This window comes from Elephas maximus, chromosome 9 (genome assembly GCF_024166365.1).
Source record: "Elephas maximus indicus isolate mEleMax1 chromosome 9, mEleMax1 primary haplotype, whole genome shotgun sequence".
NCBI classification, from domain to species: Eukaryota; Metazoa; Chordata; class Mammalia; order Proboscidea; family Elephantidae; genus Elephas; species Elephas maximus.
In genome coordinates, this window is record NC_064827.1 from 54,522,431 (window position 1) to 54,540,152 (window position 17,722).

Consider the following 17,722-nt stretch of genomic DNA (forward strand, 5'->3'; position numbering starts at 1 on the left):
CATGGACCTTAACCATCTGACCCTCTTGACTATGGCAAGCCTAACTTAGGGACTTCTTTTGTACATAAAAAAAAAAAAAAATTTAATTGCCCTTCCTGAGCTACAAGGCCCTGCATAATCTGGTCCCTATCTAATCCCAACTCATCCCCAGCCAACCTTCATTCACTCTACCAGTACCACTGGATTCTTTCTGTTTCTTGACCCGGGAACTTGGCTTGGGTCCCAAGGCCTTCACACATCCTGGAATGTGGGTGTCCCTGACCTCTAAGGCCCTGTTCTCCTTCTGGCTAGCTCCTGCTTGAACTTAAGGCTCTCAGCTCAAATGTCATGTCCTTCCATTCTAAATTAGCCCCTACCCACCACCTGTCAAGTCTCTAACATAACTATAGTCTGGTTTTTTTCTTCATAACACTTACCACAGTTTGTAATTGTATTTTTGCTAATGTGATGACTTTGTTTAATATCAGCTTCCCTCACTAAACTGTAGGCTCTGTGAGGACAGAAATCAGGTCTGTCTGGTTCACCAAAGTACACCCAGCACAATGTCCAACATGTAGTAGGTGCTCAGTAAACAATAAGTGAAACAATAAATGACTCTTTGTTCTTACCTTCTTCATCCCATAAAAGGCGAAACTAAAGCTCAAGAGAAATGAATTTTCCAAGGCCGCCGGGGCACAGGATGACCAAATTGTGATTACAATCATAACCATCACTGCCAGAGCTAAGGGAGTACATGTGGCAAGTGAGACTGAAAGGGGGTGGCGGGGTGCAGAGAGTCTCCGTCTACCTGTAAAATTCTCTAATGGCTCTTAAATGAGGAGTTTTAATTTTTTGAAAAGTATTCCTTATCCCTAAACAATGCTCAAATACTGATGCTCTTAAGAAAGTTTATTAAGAAAATGTTCTGCATCCCACTTTGGTGAGTGGCATCTGGGGTCTTAAAAGCCTGTGTGTAGCCATCTAATTGGTCCCAACTCACCTGGAGGAAAGGAGAATGAAGAACACCAAAGGTACAAGGAAGATATTAGTCCAAGAGACAGAAAGGGCCACAGAAACCAGAGACTCCATCAGCCTGAGACCAGAAGAACTGGATGGTACCTGGCTACCACCAATGACCACCCTGACAGGAAACACAACAGAGAGTCCCTGACTGAGCAGGAAAAAAGTATGGTGCAGAACTCAAATTCATGTAAGCAGACCAGACTTAATGGTCTGACTGAGACTAGGGGAACCCCAGAAGACATGGCCCCTGGACTCTATGTTAACCCAGAACTAAAACCATTCCTGAAGCCAACTCTTCAGACAAAGATTGGACTGGACTATAAAACATAAAATAATACTCGTCAAGAGTGTGCTTCTTAGTTCTAGTAGATACACAAGACTAAATGGGCAGCTCCTGACCAGAGTTCAGGACGAGACGACAGAAAAGGATAGGAGCTCTTTGAACGGACACGGGAAACCTGGGGTGGAAAGGGGGGGTATGCTGTCATATTACAGGGATTGCAACTAGTGTCACATAACAATATGTGTATAAATTTTTGCATAAGAAATTAACTTGAGCTGTAGACTTTCACCTAAAGCACAATTAAAAAAAAAAATAGTAGTACTCTAACTTAGTATGCAAAAATTAGAATTATCTATTTTTCCAGCCACATGGCTAGTCAAATCTAATTGGAAAAATTCATGATCAAGGCAAAAGAAAAGAGGCCATATGGCCACATTCTGTCTCATCTGTACCATGGGGACTTTGTCCCCTAAAAAAAAAAAAGATTAGCCTAAAACCAGATGAGGACCCTGAGAATTCTGAAGCCCCTCCCTCTTCCTGCCCCAAACCCTGTTTGCCCAGAATGACTGCCACCCACACAAGTTAACCGTTACTTTGGACCCAAACTGAGCTTTGCACCCAACTTTCGCAACTCAGTTTCAGTGCACTCTTTGCCCAACAGGAACAGCGGAAAGCTAAGCCTGGCTGATGGTCCCAATGAGGCTGCACAATGAGGGCACTGCAGAGGGGCCCCCAGGATTCATCAGCGAACAAGGACACCAACAGAAAGGGCAAACAACTGCCTTTCAACAGGGTTGCTCTGAGGCGTATTATTCAGCTGAAGATTTTTACATATTCTTTCAATTCTTCCTAGCAGCAGCACACAAGGCAGGCTCCTAAGCAGTGGTGCCTCCTGGAGACCGCTAATTAATGGGTCATTACCATATTTACCACTCATTCAGCAAATACCGTGGAGCCCTGATGGCACAGTGCTTAAGAGCTATTGTGAGCCATGGCTGCTAAGCAAAAAGTTGGCAGTTCGAATCCACGAGCTGCTCCTTGGAAACTCTATGGGACAGTTCTACTCTGTCCCATAGGGTTGCTATGAGTCGCAATCGACTCGACGTCAATTGGTTTTCAGCAAATATTTATAAAGCATGTCCCAGTGCTAGCCTCTGTTCTAGGCTCTGGGGCCAAGTTTCCAAACTCAGAAGAAGGGAAACAAGCAACTGCTATCTCAGAAGAAGGGAAACAAGCAACTGATTTTCATATATTGTGGGTCAACCTTGCCCCCTGGAGAATGGGCAGAGCTGGCTCTGACTAAGCGAGCTAACAAAGTAGCCCAAAACCTTAACAGGTTCCAATGTCTAAACAATATAATCTATAAATCTCAGGCAGCTGTATCAGGGAACTTGAGATCCAGGGACATAAAGCCTTTAGCGTAGATAAATCCAAACCTGATAAAAAAGGCTTATGCCTGTGGAGGACCCCACCAACTATACTAGGGGGAGGCCAGATTTTCCCAGTTCTGACAATCTAAAAAAAAACCACCTTCTTTTCTGATTCAGCAAAATCCATTTCCTTTAGAAATCAGGAAGGTGGGTAACTAGAACAGCCTAGCAGGCATCTAGAAAAGCCCTTTTGTGTCAGAATGCTGTGTCTCCACTTCCTCATTCAACAAGAACTCTGCCACAAGGCTACAGATTGCTTTTAACTAAGCCTGCCTATCTGTCTAACACACTTTAAAACCCAAAGACTCTATTGAGCAAGAGGCAACAAGCTCAAGACCAGTACAGACTGGCCCAGTCTGGATGACCCAACTCCAAGTCCTATTCCTAACTCCATTTGCTCCTAACTCCTTTGGCTGAACACAGAGAACCTCATCCCTGCCCCCATTTCCTCCACCTTCAGGCTGAGCACTGTCCTGGGGCTGCAGAGAATTTGGAGAAGGAAAGAAAAATCAATGCAATGGGATGGAAAGAGTCTGGCCTAAGTCTTGGAGATACCAGCTCATGTCCCAGCTCAGAACCTGGGAAAATCCCTTTGCCTGCTCTGTGCCTCAGTTTCCTCATCTGTAAAGTACGAGGGCTGGACTAGACTATCTTTCAAACCCCCTTTCATTGCTAAGATGATACAATTTCTTCCACTACTCCCTGGCTGATGGCCATACCATGGGAGAGGCACTTTCCCATCATACAGGCTGCTGCCACCAAATGGAGAAGAGGCAAGGGACTTGGGCCACATGGTAGCCAAGAAATGCATATAACAGATGTGTATTTAGGACCTGGGAACACCAGGACCTGAGAACTACCTTAGGAGGCAGAGGAAAAGCAAGGAAGAAGCCAGAAACTCATAAGGTTTTAGGGCTGAGGACAGAAAAAATAATGATACTACTAAGAAGCGATCTGGTATAGCACACTGGAGTATCAACTCTGGAATCAGATTATCTGGGTTCGAACCCGTCTGCTGCTTACTGTTGTTGTTGTTGTTAGGTGCCGTCAAGTCAGTTCTGACTCACAGCAACCCTACAGCACAGGGCAGAACTGCCCCATAGGGTTTCCAAGGAGCGGCTGGTGGATTCAAACTGCTGACCTTTTGGTTATCAGCTGTGGCTCTTAATCACTGTGCCTTAGCAACTAAAAAACCAAACCTGTTGCCATCAAGTCAAATCTGACTCATAGCAACCCTACAGGACAGAGCAGAAGTGTCCCATAGAGTTTCCAAGGAGTGCCTGGTGGATTTGAACTGCCGACCGTTTGGTTAGCAACTGCAGCACTTAACTACCACACCACCAGGGTACCCACAAAAAAAGCAGTGTGAATATCTGACCAATTCCTTAATCTCTCTGTGCTTCAAGGTCCCCAACTATAAAGTCAGGAATTAACAGTATTTTGTGAGGTCTTAAAAAGAACAATCTAGTTAATGCACATACTGCCTAGCACATGACAGCTCACTCTGTTTGCATTTGTTATATTAACATATTATATTTTATTATTACTAATATTACTAAGACAGATAGGATACAGGGGTTCCAGTGCCTGTTCTCTCACTAGTTACGATGGGATTCAGTTTACATATTTGTAACATGAGGGACTAGACAAAATCAGCATTTCTCAAACTAGAATCTGTATATATATTTTTTTTTAAAGGGTTGCAAGTTCTCTACGAAGATTTTAAATATTTTGTGTTTTCATTTCAGTGGCCATCTAAATAAAGTCTAATAAATATATCTGTATTTTCTGAATGCCCACTTTAGAACCAAGTTCTGGCACAAGATTTCAGAGCCGAAGTTTATATTCGTGTTTGCAGATTGGGTTGGCACCAGTCTAATTGTAGCAGACTAACGAGAAAGGAACAGGCGCAGACTCAATTTATGAATGATGAGATTGTGACAAATGAAAGCCAAATGACATCAAATAAAAGTCGTTCAAATACAAAAATGGCTGGAGAATTGAACCCCTAGCACATCCTATTACAGGCTGGCCAAACTCAAAAGGGTCAGGAAGCACTATCACATACTACCATATTCATGTCGCAGTTTATGATCGGTGTTCAGCATCAGCTGTCTCACCACGTTAAAGGTCTCAGTTTGAACTGTACTGGTTTTGCAATTTTGTTTGCATTTAATCTGTAAATATGTATGGGTCATATACGTGCATAACAGCCTGCAGGAATAAGGGGTTCACATTTAGTTTCTCACACGTACACATTTAAGTAACATTATAATAATTTAGTGAACACAAGGGTATCTTGACATTTTTTGTTCCTTTATAGAGGATCCAAGCATTGTTATAGCTTAAGGAACACTGAACTAAATTATCTCCAAGGTTCCGTACAGCTCTTTGAGTCTAAGAAAGATGATCATTTTGATTTCAGACATGTTGAGCTTCATTAAGAACCCCAAGTGAGGGGGTTGCAGGCTTAGAAGTCAGGAAAAAGACAGGGTAGGAAACAGATTTAGATGCCAACTACAAAGAGGTATAGCTGAACCAAGCAGAGTAGATGGGAACTCTAAAGAAGGGGGTTCAGGGACACAGAAGAAAAGAGCTGATATCTGAGCTTCAGAGAGTTCACCATGCCTTCACCATTCCACCTTCCTCTGTGAAAAAACATTATTGACCTGCGCATTAAGGAGGATTTTTATCAGGATTACTCAAAGCATTATTAAGCCCATGTAGAAAGTAAACGCCTTAAAATAAAAAAAAACACCAAATAATAAAACAAGTCTCGGCTATCATATTCCTTTGTGCCTGTGGTCAAAGCTGAAAGGAGGGACTGACATTAGGAGATCCAGGCACTGATCTCTAAGAGCTGGGTCATTAACTCATTTTACTCCCGCCTCCCAGAAATACAGGAGCCCATTAGGTGCTTTTGGAAAGCCAGGTGGGCAAAAAGAAAGAGTGGGTAGGGGCAGCTCTGAGCCAGCTTCCAGGGGTCAGAACTCATGCCTGGATGCTTACACAAACCAAAGCTAGCATTTCTGCTTGGCTACCTTCTATAATAAGCCCTAGGGCCACATCAGACCCAGTATTAGCCACCGTCCTGTGTCCACCCAGGGCCAGGTTCATCCAATCACTTTGTGAAAACCAAAAGGACTCCCCCTTCCCTCCTTCCTCCAACACCCAACCCAAAACCATTGAGAAAAGCATGGGAGAACCCTCCTCCCCAGAAAAACCAAGCTTACTGTTTGTCTTCTTCTGAAAGTGAGGTTCTTCCACAGCAGCAACCTCAACTGAGGCCAGTAAGCCATGTTACCTCAGCCGGTGCCCACAGCAACCTGCGTGTGGCTCCAGAGCCCGTGAAGGCAGTGGCAGGAGCTCGCAGCAGGGACACTGTGGCTGGTCATTAACTGAAAGATAAAGGAGGAAGGGAGAGCACTGTCAGTTATTACTGCAAAGCCATACACCAATGAGGGCTACTGCTCTAGCCCTCTCACCTAAGACCTCCAATACCCAGGGCTGCATCACAACTGCTCCCCAAATTCATGGGCCCTTGAGTCCCAGCCACAGGATTCTCCAGGAAACAGGGCTTCCAGAGGCTTGCTGGTGGTAGCCCGGGAGCTAGTCGTTACAGTCCTAATCATTTTAGCTCCAATGGTGTGATCATTTGGGAATGAAAAATGCACTTATGAAAACAGACTTGAGTAAACAATCTTAAAAAAAAGGGGGGGCCATAAATATACATAAAACATCAGCAGCATTTAAAATTTTTTGCCTAGAGGCTAAAGTGACTCATACTCTCCAATTCACTGCAGACTAAATTTTCATCTGGCCACAAGTAGGGTCTTCCCAACGATAAATGACGCCATCAATAAAGCAGTTTTCCAATCCAGAAAGCCACAGCACGTCTTAGATGACCGTGAGTAAACACCAAGAAAATGTCACTAATACCTGACTCCCAGGCGGTGAGGACAACCCCAGTGCTGTGTCTCTGTAGCAAGAAAACAATATCCCATGGAGAAACAAGTCTGCTATGGCAGGCTCATCACATTGTCTGTGAAGCTGACAACCTCCTACCATGAGGACATATGCACACTTCTGGCCTGGCTCTAACTGTAACTGACCTGACTACTCTTTTTCAGGTGTCCCAGGTGCCTCCTTTGAGGACTGTTTCACCATACTGGGGAAGGTTCCCATGAACAGAGGATACAACACTCTACACGTGCCAGCTACCCACCCAACAGCTCTATTTATTTAAGTAGTAATGCTAATGTTAAAGCCAAGAATGTGGTAGAAAACTAAAAGTGGAAGAAGAGAGGGATACACAGAATACAACCATGCTACATTGGTATTTGGTAGTCCTGAATGCTTATCAGCTCCCAGAAACCGGCTTTACTTATAAAATGTCTCAGTTAAACATTGTGGGTAGGGTGGGGGTAAGGAACAAACATGAGGAACAAACAGCAGAAGGATCTAAGGATGTAGTAACTCCTTGTAAGTATGAAGCCAAGGACTGGACTCAAACTCGGAGTCTAAATTAAATGTCAATGCAAAGGTCAGTTTCTAAGAGGGCATCACCCCTTCCCGCCCACCCAATCCCGCCACCCCCCCCCCCACCATACCATAAGGATTTGGATTAAAAACTTCTACAGAAGAGTAGGAAATGGAAAGAATTTTCAGTGTATGGGAGAAGCAATTACCCTACCATCATGAAACTCTTGTCTTCATTCATTAAAAAACCAACAAATCAGGAGTTCCATTAAAATACGCAAGCTTTAGAACCTATTTCTTCACAACCTGCAGAGCAAACCTCTAGGAGGAAACAGACCCCCAAAGTTTCTCACTCCAAAAATAAGAAGTGTTACACTAACACATATCAGATCCTACTTGATAGTTTGAAGACGTTGACTGGGAGCCAGAATGTCACAGTGAGATGCATGTTTCTAAGTGGCTTAGAATAAAGCTTGCATTCCAGAAGCAAGGAAATAAATAATTACTAGATTTGCTCATGCAGAAGCTGCTCTCTAGGAATCACTTGGTTGATTTAGAAGCCACATGAATCTTTTCACATCCCCAAGGTAACACTGAGGTGGTTGGAACACGTTTGCTGTTTTAAAAAGTGACCTGGTATAAAGAGCACAGACATGAAATAGCCCTAGTTTCCCAACTATGTGCTCTTGGCCAAGACTTTATGCTCTCTGTGCCTAATTTCCTATCTATAAAATGGGGATCACAATATCCACCTTGCAGAGTTGTTTTAAGGACTAAATGAGAAAATATAAGTTAAGTTCATAGCACAGTAAAAGGCACATCATAAGTCCCAAAGAAATATGAGTTCCTTTCTCCCCACTCATCTTTCTCCTTTTTATGGGTTTCCTCCTATAGAGACTTGGTTGTTTTTGTTGTTGGTTACATCCTGTCTGAACATTTCTCTCTGTTCCATTATTACCAACAAATCCATCATGGGTTTCTGGAAAGGTAGGAGAGGCAAAGTAGGAAGGACAAAATCTGAATGGTGTTGGGGTGCCCAGGGCAAAACTAGAACACAGAATTGACCCCCTAAACCATGAGGGAGAAGAATACTCAGAGGAAGGGAAGACACACCTTTCCAGAACCTTCACGAGAAGAAGAGAAGAGAAAGGCCAGGAGGAGTTTTCTCAGACAGCATTTTTCTAAAAGTAGAGTTTCCAGTTTTCCAAACATAGATGCTGGCCCCAGGGGCCTTCCCAGAGAGACACAAAAAAAGGTAGCAAGGAGTAGCCCAGAGCAGCAGTAGAAGGTTCTGCTCTGCCTTTGCTAAGGGCAGTCTTCCCATCCCACTCCCTCCACCTACCGGGGCATGTCCCTGGGCATGTCCCTGGCCTCCTGCACAATTCCTTCCCTTTTCTGGGGACACAATAATCAATGCTGGGAGCAATTCTGTTCAAAGAGGAGAGTTTGGCAATGCCAGAGTCCCTCAGGTAACTAAAGCCAAAAGGACATTTCCACATAAGTTTTCCAAGGAAGTGAACAAACAAGCCAAAACAAAACAAAAAGGCAGTACCATGTACTGGATTTCTCAATGCTTTCAAAGCTAAGCTCGTAGCACACTCACTTCTGCCCTTATACACATTTCCAGTTACTGGATTGAAAAGGTCCTACTTCACTATCATTGCCAATCAATAAGCCACTCTGATTTCACTCCTGGATAACCACAAGAGCCACTTCACTGGTCTCTCTGCCTCCAGTCTTGCGCCCCTCAGATCCCTTTACCACACAGCAACCAAAGTTATTCTATAACATCAAACACCTGAAAATACCACTCCCCCACTTAAAATCTTTTCCTTGCTCCCCACCACCCTCACGATAAAGTCCAATCCTCACAGTGGTTTACCTGGCCTCCCAGATGAGCTCCCTCTGGGACTCCAGCCTCCTCTCTGTCTCACCACTCCCCACAGCGGGGAACTACTTACTAGCTCTAAACGGCCATACTCTCTCCTACCACTAAGATTTTACTGGTGTGTTCCCTCTTCCTGAAACACTTTTCCAAAAACCTGGTTGGCCTGGCTAACTCCTCCTCACCCTCAGGTCTCCACTTAGCTGTCACTTCCTCAGTTCTTTCCTGACCACCTCCCCTGTGCTGATGCCTGAGTCAGGAGCCCCTCCTAGATGCTCCCACACCACCTGTCTTCTCTTGCCTGGTTTCCCCCACATTCTGAGGCAGGCAGACACCATTCCTGTTTCCTTCACCGTAGTACTCACCTTGTATGCAAAACAGTACGTGCCTTGTAGTGAGAACACAGGGAATGTTAGCTTAATTAATTAAGAGATGATAGCTGGAACCTGTGAAATAGGGTCTTAGACTTCAAGGGCGGTAGCATTCCTGGACCTGTGGTAACCCATTTTTCAAGCTTGATTAACTGATTCAAGCAAATTGTCCCCAGAGAGGGAGCTCTCTGTTCAGCAGGCTTCCACCACACACACACGTGATGGCCACAAAGGACCGTTGAGCAACTTTATAAGAACAAACGCTTCCCAGGTGACTACTGGGACATCCAGAAAAATGTGATTGAATCTAGGTCAGCTTCCCATAAGGGCCATGGTTTAGCTAAGGGCCAAGCAGGTCTTCCCAAGACCAAAGACCATGAAATCTGCTTTCTGCCAATTCTCATGCTGAAGTCCTAGATGTGCTCTCTCTGGGACTGGTCATCAGTCATTCAGTGAATTACCCCTTGAAAAAATTTAACAGATAGTTCCCACACACCAACCTCCTTTTGACTAGTATGGACCAAGCAGAAGTGACTACTCAAATCTTTGCCCTTTTTTTCCTCTGGTAACTGTCACTCAAAATGCCACTAATATTATGAAATCGTTAATATCTACATAATACAACAGACTGTAAAAGCATGACCTTCTCAAAAAAGCAAAGGAAAATACGTACAACATCACTAGTTGCTGGGAAATGCAATTTAAAACCACCATGAAATACCACTACACACCACCAGAATTACCAAAATTATTGAAGATGTGGAGCAACTGGAACGTTCATACGCTGTGCATAGAAATGGAAAATGGAACAGCCACTCTGGAAACCAGTTTGGCAGTTTCTTGTAAAGTTTAACATAGACTTTTAATATATATATATATATATTTTTAATATTACCTAGCCATCCCGTTCCTAGGTATTTATCCATTTGTTCACACAAAGACCTGGATGTGTATGTCTGTAGAAGCTTAATACATAAAACCAAAAACTGGCAACAATTCACATATCCATTAACTAGTGAATGAATAAAAACTGAAACACTATCAGGCAATAAAAAGGAACAAACTACTGATACATACAACAACATTGATAAACTTCAAAAGCCTTCTGCTAAGTGAAATAAACCAGACACAAAAGACTACATGTCATACGATTCCATTTCTACGACATTCTGGAAGAGGTAAAACAGTAGGGACAAAATCAGATCAGTGGCTGCCAATAGTTAGGGTTGAGGGGAGAGGGCTTACTGCAAAAGAACATGGAGTGATGGAATATTCTATATTGTGATTGTGGAGGTAGTTACACAAGTTGTATACATTTGTCAAAACTCACACCAATTACAACCAAAAATATGTGTGTGGTTACACAAATACATATATAGGCATATATGTGTATGATTATGAATATATGGGTACTAATGCATGCAGAGATAGATGTGTCTATAGGTATATTTGTGTGCATGCATGTATATCCATATATATCTAATCGACCACATGGAGGACACAGTTGCAGATACTTCTTAGACATAACTAAACACCTCACAAGATTGGTTTTCTGGATTTGAAGGCTTAGGACCATAGTCTCATGGGACAACTCAGTTAATTGGCATAATATAGTTCATAAAGTATATGTCTTACACCTCAATGTAGTGAGTAGTGTCTGGGGTCTTAAAAGCTTGCAAGCAGCCATCAAACATATATCTATTGGTCTCATCTGGAACAAAGGAGAAAGAAGGAAACCAAAGACTCAGAGAAAAAAGTAGTCTATAGGACTAATAGACTACGCAAACCACAACCCCATTTACCCTGAGACCAGAAGAACTAGATGGTGCCCAGCTACCACTACTGACTGTTCTGATCTGGGCCAGAACAACAGGAAAAAAAATATGGAACAGATCTCAAATTCTTAAAAAGTCCAGACTTATAGGACTGGTTGAGACTAGAGGACTCCCTAAGACTACTGCCTGAGATAGTCTTTAAAACTTAAAACAAAATTATCCTTTGAAGTCACCTTTTACCTAAATAACAGATAGGCTCATAAAAAATATCACCTGTTACTAATGAGCTCCTTTAAAAAAATTATATGAGAAGAGACCAAATCAAAACTAAACTCGTTGCCGTCAAGTTGATTCTGACTCAGAGAGGCCTTACAGAACAAAGTAGAACCGCCCCATAGGGCTTCCAAGGAGCAGCTGGTGGATTCAAACTGCTGACCTTTTGAGCAATCAGGCGCCCTATATAAGACCAAATGGTCAAAAATTACTCCAAAGCCAAGATGAGAAGTAAGGGGGCAGGGAAACTAGAGTATCGGAAACGGTACAGCCAGAACGAAATGATTGAGAACGATGACACACAGTGAAAAATGTAACCAATATCACTGAATAATATGTGTAAAAATTGTTAAATGGGAATCTAATTTGCTGTGTAAATTTTCACCTTTACACAATATTATTAAAAACATCTGTCAAAACTCATCAAATTGTACACTTAAAAAAGGGTGAATTTCAGTGTATGTAAATTATATATAAGCCTGACACAAAATAAAAACCTGTCTTCTATTATAATAATTAGCATACCCCACAAATCAAATCATGTATTTGAAGGCCTAAGAAATGCGCAATGTAAAACCTGATTATTACATTTGTAAGGTGAATACTGAATAAATATTCACCACCCCCTACTCATTACATAAACAACTGCAGCCTTAACTGCAGGGTTCCCACTGCTGTTGTTGTTAGGTGCAGTGAAGTTGGTTCCGGCTCATAGCGACCCTCTGTATAACAGAATGAAACACTGCCTGGTCCTGCACCATCTCACAATTGTTGCTATGTCTGAGCCCATTGTTGCAGCCACTGTGTCAATCCATCACATTGAGGGTCTTCCTCTTTTTCACTGACCTACTATTTTACCAAGTAAACAAATAATTTCTTTTATAAGGTTCAGCACAAAGCTGGTTCCTATGAGGTGGAGGTTAAAGATGTCCCAAATGTCCAACCCTTCCAAGCTGCTGTACCACTCCATCATCTCTAACATCAACTACTCTCTCTCCCCCTAGTACTCTCCCTCCCGTATTTGGGTTCCCTAACTCACTGCAACTTCTCACAGAACTCACAAACCATACAAAGGAAATGGCTCACACGGTTGTGGAGGTAGGCAAGTCCCAAGTTTCATGGGTCAGGCATAGGCTTCTCCCTGGCCCTCTGCCAGTCTCTCCTGCCAATCTCTCCTTCCTTGGTGGTGGTGGGCTCTTCTCTTTCCCACCTCTGAGATGGCTTATTTTAAGACTAGTGGGATGGCAAAACTGACCAATCTCCTTGGTAGACAACAATTACCCTATCACACAGTTCCGCCCAATCACCTAGGTGAAAGTTACAAGACCACAGTGAAAAAGGCCACACAAAAGCAATCTATTACACCGCACCAAGCATGAAGGCCTTCTCCAGGGACTAGGCCCTCCTGATAACATGTCCAAAGTCCCTGAGACAAAGTCTCATCATCCTCACTTCTAAGGAACATTCTTCCAAGACAGATTTGTTCATTCTTCTGGCAGTCCCTGGTACATTCAATATTCTTTGCCAACACCATAATTCAAGGGCATCAATTCTTCTTTGGTCTTCCTTATTCATTGTACAGCTTTCCCATGCATATGGGGGGACTGAAAATACCATGGCTTGGGTGAGGCGCACCTTAATCTTCAAAGTGACATCTTTGCTTTTTAACACTTCAAAGAGGTCTTTTGCAACAGATTTGCCTGATGCAATACGTTGTTTGATTTCTTGACTGCTGCTTCCACGGGCATTGATTGTAGATCCAAGTAAAATAAAATCCTTTATAACTTCAATCTTTTCTCCATTTACCATGATGTTGCTTATTGGTCCAGTTGTGAGGATTTCTGTTTTCTTTATGTTGAGGTGTAATCCATACTGAAGGCTGAAGTCCCTGATCTTCATCAGTAAGTGCTTCAAGTCCTCTTTCCTTTCAGCAAGCAGTCATGTCATCTGCATAACGCAGGTTGTTAATGACTCTTCCTCCAATCTTGATGTCACATTCTTCTCCATATAGTACAGCTTCTCGGATTATGTGCTCATCATACAGACTGAATAAGTATGGTGAAAGGATACAACCCTGATGCACACCGTTCCTGACTTTATATCACACAGCATCCCCTTGTTCTGTTCAAACGACTGCCTCTTCACAGTACAGGTCCTGCATGAGCACAATTAAGTGTTCTGGAATTCCCCTTCTTTGCAATGTTATCCATAATTTGTTATGATCCACACGGTCAAATGTCTTTGCAGAGTCAATAAAACACAGGTAAACATCTTTCTGGTATTCTCCACTTTCAGCCAAGATTCATCTGACATCAGCAATGATATCCCTTGTTCCACATCCTCTTCTGAATAGGCTTGAATTTCTGGCATTTCCCTGTTGATGTACTGCTGCAACCACTTTTGAATTATCTTCAGCAAAATTTTACTTGCGTGGGATATTAATGATACTGTTGGATAATTTCCACATTCTGAAGGCTCCAATTAGCCACACAAATATTTACTGAGTACCTATTATGTGCCAGGCACTGTTTTAGACACTGGAGATTCAGCAATGAACAAAAGCAACCAAAGTTCCTGCTCTCATGGGGATTCTATTCTAGCAGAGGAAGTAGAAAATTGAAAAATGGCAGAGGAAATGAAAAACTGAAAAATAACAGTGTATCTTTAAGTTGGTGGGTGGTAGAAGTAATGAAGAAAAATAAAGCAGAGTCAGGAGACAGAGAATGATTGGGGAGGGTGGTCAGGAAAGACCTGTCGATGGGTGCCTATAGGACAGCAATCTCAGGGAAGTGGGAGTGGGGCAGGCACGACATGCCACCTGCAAAGGGCTCACTTAAGTGACAGTCAGGGTTGAGAATTCTTTTCACATTTCCCCAAGGCAAAAACTGAAATGTCAGATAGACCCAGGGACGCTGGAAAAAGAAAAAAAAAAATTATTGGTTCACAGGAAGCTTGGTGTCAAGGGAGAAACGACGACCATGTCGGCACCTATCACACTGTCCCGTCCCACCCTCTTCCTTGCTAAAACTTTCTGACCTTGTGAATATCATGTATAAGTTTCAAAGAGAGAGGTGAGAAGAGAAATACAAATAAGAAAGAAGGCTGGAAGAGGAAGGTATGCTAAAAAGGCAAGGTAGGATTTTTTTCCCACTCGGCACAGCCAAAAGTAAAACAGGAACTAATTTCCGGGACTGCCTTCTACCCTTTCAAAGCATTAAATCTGTCTACGGGAACATAGTGAGAAAAAAAAAAAAAGGACGTGTTTGCACTGCTACCACAAACTGTTAAGTTTCTGCAGTTGCAAAAAGGTTGGTTGGTCTTTTTCCTTCTTACAAGAACATGTGAGGCCGAGCATCCTCTAGCTTTAGTGCTGGGCTCCCATCTAAGGATGGGAGTCCACCCCTTAGCCACGGCATGGTTCAGAAGAGGAAAGTTCCTAAGCAGGGACCTCACAAATGGCATTTTTCACTAGGGCAACAAAGTTGGCCTCTCTGGGCAGAAGAGACCCTTTCACAAGGCCATACTTGATTTATTAATATTAGCAAATAAGAGTTTGATGGTGTCTTGGAGATCCACTCCCACCACACTTCTGTCCCAATCTTACAGATGGAGAAGCTGAGGCCCCAAAACAGGAAGTGGCTTACCTAGAGTCGCCCCTAGACTTAAAGCTGGCCTCCAGGTTTCTCAAGAGATAACTTGTTCAACAATTGTCATCTGCCGCTTCCCACTACACTATTTCCCCTATGATTCTGTTTGTTCTTGGGAACACATTTGTCTTACAAGTTCCATCCAAATAATTCACATACCCAGTATATGCAGTCAGCAACTGATTTTCAGCCTTCAAAAATAGTGGTTTTATGACAGCTATTTCTCTATATTTTATATATATATATATATACACATATGTCTGTGTTAGATAAGCTTCTATATAATTACCAGAAGGTGGAAGTTGAAATTTCTGATAACAGCTATCAGTATCTCTCCTGAAATTGTTTCTAGTTGTCTTACCTCAATAAATAGCTACCCAGTAACCTACAAAGCATGAGGCAGATTTAAGGATTTTACTATATCACATATAAATTGAAAATGTTGTTGGTTTTACAGCTCGACTGATTGCCTATTCATGAGATGCTGACGTAAAAGCAAGCATCACAGATGTTATATGTGTTATGTGTCTCCTCTCCAGAGAGATGTACAGGGTCCTATAAATCAGGATATGACACTTGTAAGCCCAACACAGCATGCTTGCCCTGGAAAAGGTCTGTCCTCCGATAGCTTCTCTGAGCGTACAGCTCTGGACCGGTAGCCACGTTCAGTGAAAAGCCTACCAGGGTTACTGAAGGTCAAAGGCTCACTGTACCCAGGACTGAAGACAGGACATAGCTGATGTTGTGGTGGGGAGGGGAACTGAGTCATCCTCTAATGTCTCCCAGGCTGGCCTATCAGCTTTATTAAGCCTGAAGCTGCTCTGATTGCCTAATTTAACTTTTCTGGCCTCTAGGTGCTACTGTGATTTCTATGCTTAAGGATGCCCTTGCCAATGTCCCTCAAATTATTCCCCTTGTACTCCCCAATCATCTCTTAGACCCACAATTCCAGTGAAATTGCCCTTAATTGGAGAGGTGCTCAGGAAAGAGATGGGCTTGAGGTTTCTAGACCTAGAATGGATGCCATTTAGCCACCTCTGAAATTGTGTGACATTTTAATATTCATATCTGAGAAGACAAAAAAGGATAAGAAAGCCTCTAAGGTAAAAGTTCTGGATAAAAGCCATTCTATCTTTCTAAAAGAGGCTCTACTATCACAGTGCCCACAATGCATTTTATCAATTTCAATAATCTGGAACTAAGGGGGGAAATTTTTAAGTATCAATTGCTTCATACTTATTTGATTATTAACAACAATGGGATTACAGATAACTGCGTACCCTTCTTTCACCCATATTCAACGTCCTGGACAAATATATTTGTTAATAACTAATTTTCAAAATGAAGGCTATGAAATGAATACATAAAAAGTGAAAGTTAGAAGGGTTCCATGAAGGCGTTACAAATGTGTAATAAGCCTTTTAGAAGCATAATTCCTCAGGCTGTCAACAGTTTCCATTTTAAAGGAGACTCTAAAGGTTTTAATCTATTTCTATCATGCCACTGATACTGGGGCAATCAAAGATTCAGTTCATCACCCTCCACATTCCTGTTGCTACCAGCTAAAACAGTCTCAGGACTTTGAAAACTGTCACCAGCCAGGGTTCCTGAAAGCAGACCTGTCCTGTGTGCCCAAGTTCTTGTTCCACAGTTGGTAGAACTATGGAGAAATTCTAACAAAATGTCAGAGATATTTTCACTAAACAAACACAGAGCAACCTTCAAAGGCAGTCTTCAGCAAACAATACAGCTACAGTATTTGCTATTTCCCTGGTCAAGGGGTACGCAGACCACAGGAGAAAGAACCTTTCCTCTAGAAATCAACCTGTCAACATTACATGTCATAGGAAAAAAAATCAAATTTTCTCAGCCACAAACATAAGGCTAGAATAGAAGGGGCCTGCAGGGAAGAGACTATTTAATTCACAAACACCCAGAGCTACAGAAACGTAAGCAACCAAGCCTCCATGAGCAATTCTTTATTTGCAGAAAAACTTGGTTGGGTAATGTTCCCTGCAATTGTGGGAGGATTTTTCAAGAGACTTTGAGGAGAAATAGCTTAGTGACTATATCAACAAAAACCATTTGGTTTGGCTTATATCTCTAAAGGGTCAACACCTCTGGACGTTCATTCAGCCTTCTTCTAGCCTCAAGAAATTATATTTATAAAAGCAGTCAAAGGATTCTGGGGGACAGACAAATCCAAATTCCTTCACTGCCTTTCCCTTCCCTTTGGGTCTATTCTACTATGCAACAGACTCCAGCAAATTCTAAACCCTTTTATTGTCTTGAATTAATTGGCCCAGCAGGAACAAGGGAGGTTTTGGGGTCTAAATCCTGACTTTGCATCTTACCAGTTCTGGAAGTCTAGGAATTCTGAGCCCCTGTACCCTTTCCACAAAGTAAAGCTGATAATGTATATAAAAAAAATATAGAACATTTATCCATTCCTGAAAGAAAGTAAGCAGCCAGTAAACGGTGCTATTATAACGATTAGCGCTGCCTACTTCACAGCGTAAAGCATTCACCAAGGGGGCAGCAAAGAGTGGGCAGTTAATTAAAGGACGCACTTCTCTT

General features: G+C 42.5%; 1 protein-coding gene across 1 annotated transcript in view; it reads right to left on the reverse strand.

The window, feature by feature from the left end:
• Positions 1-17,722, reverse strand: part of ABCA1 (ATP binding cassette subfamily A member 1) — a 141,178-nt gene that overhangs the window by 112,730 nt on the left and 10,726 nt on the right. Inside the window, exon 2 of the mRNA XM_049897213.1 lies at positions 5,949-6,113. Within this exon, the coding sequence (XP_049753170.1) occupies positions 5,949-6,014 (66 nt within the window). The 5' untranslated portion in view covers positions 6,015-6,113. The remainder of the gene's footprint in view (positions 1-5,948; positions 6,114-17,722) is intronic.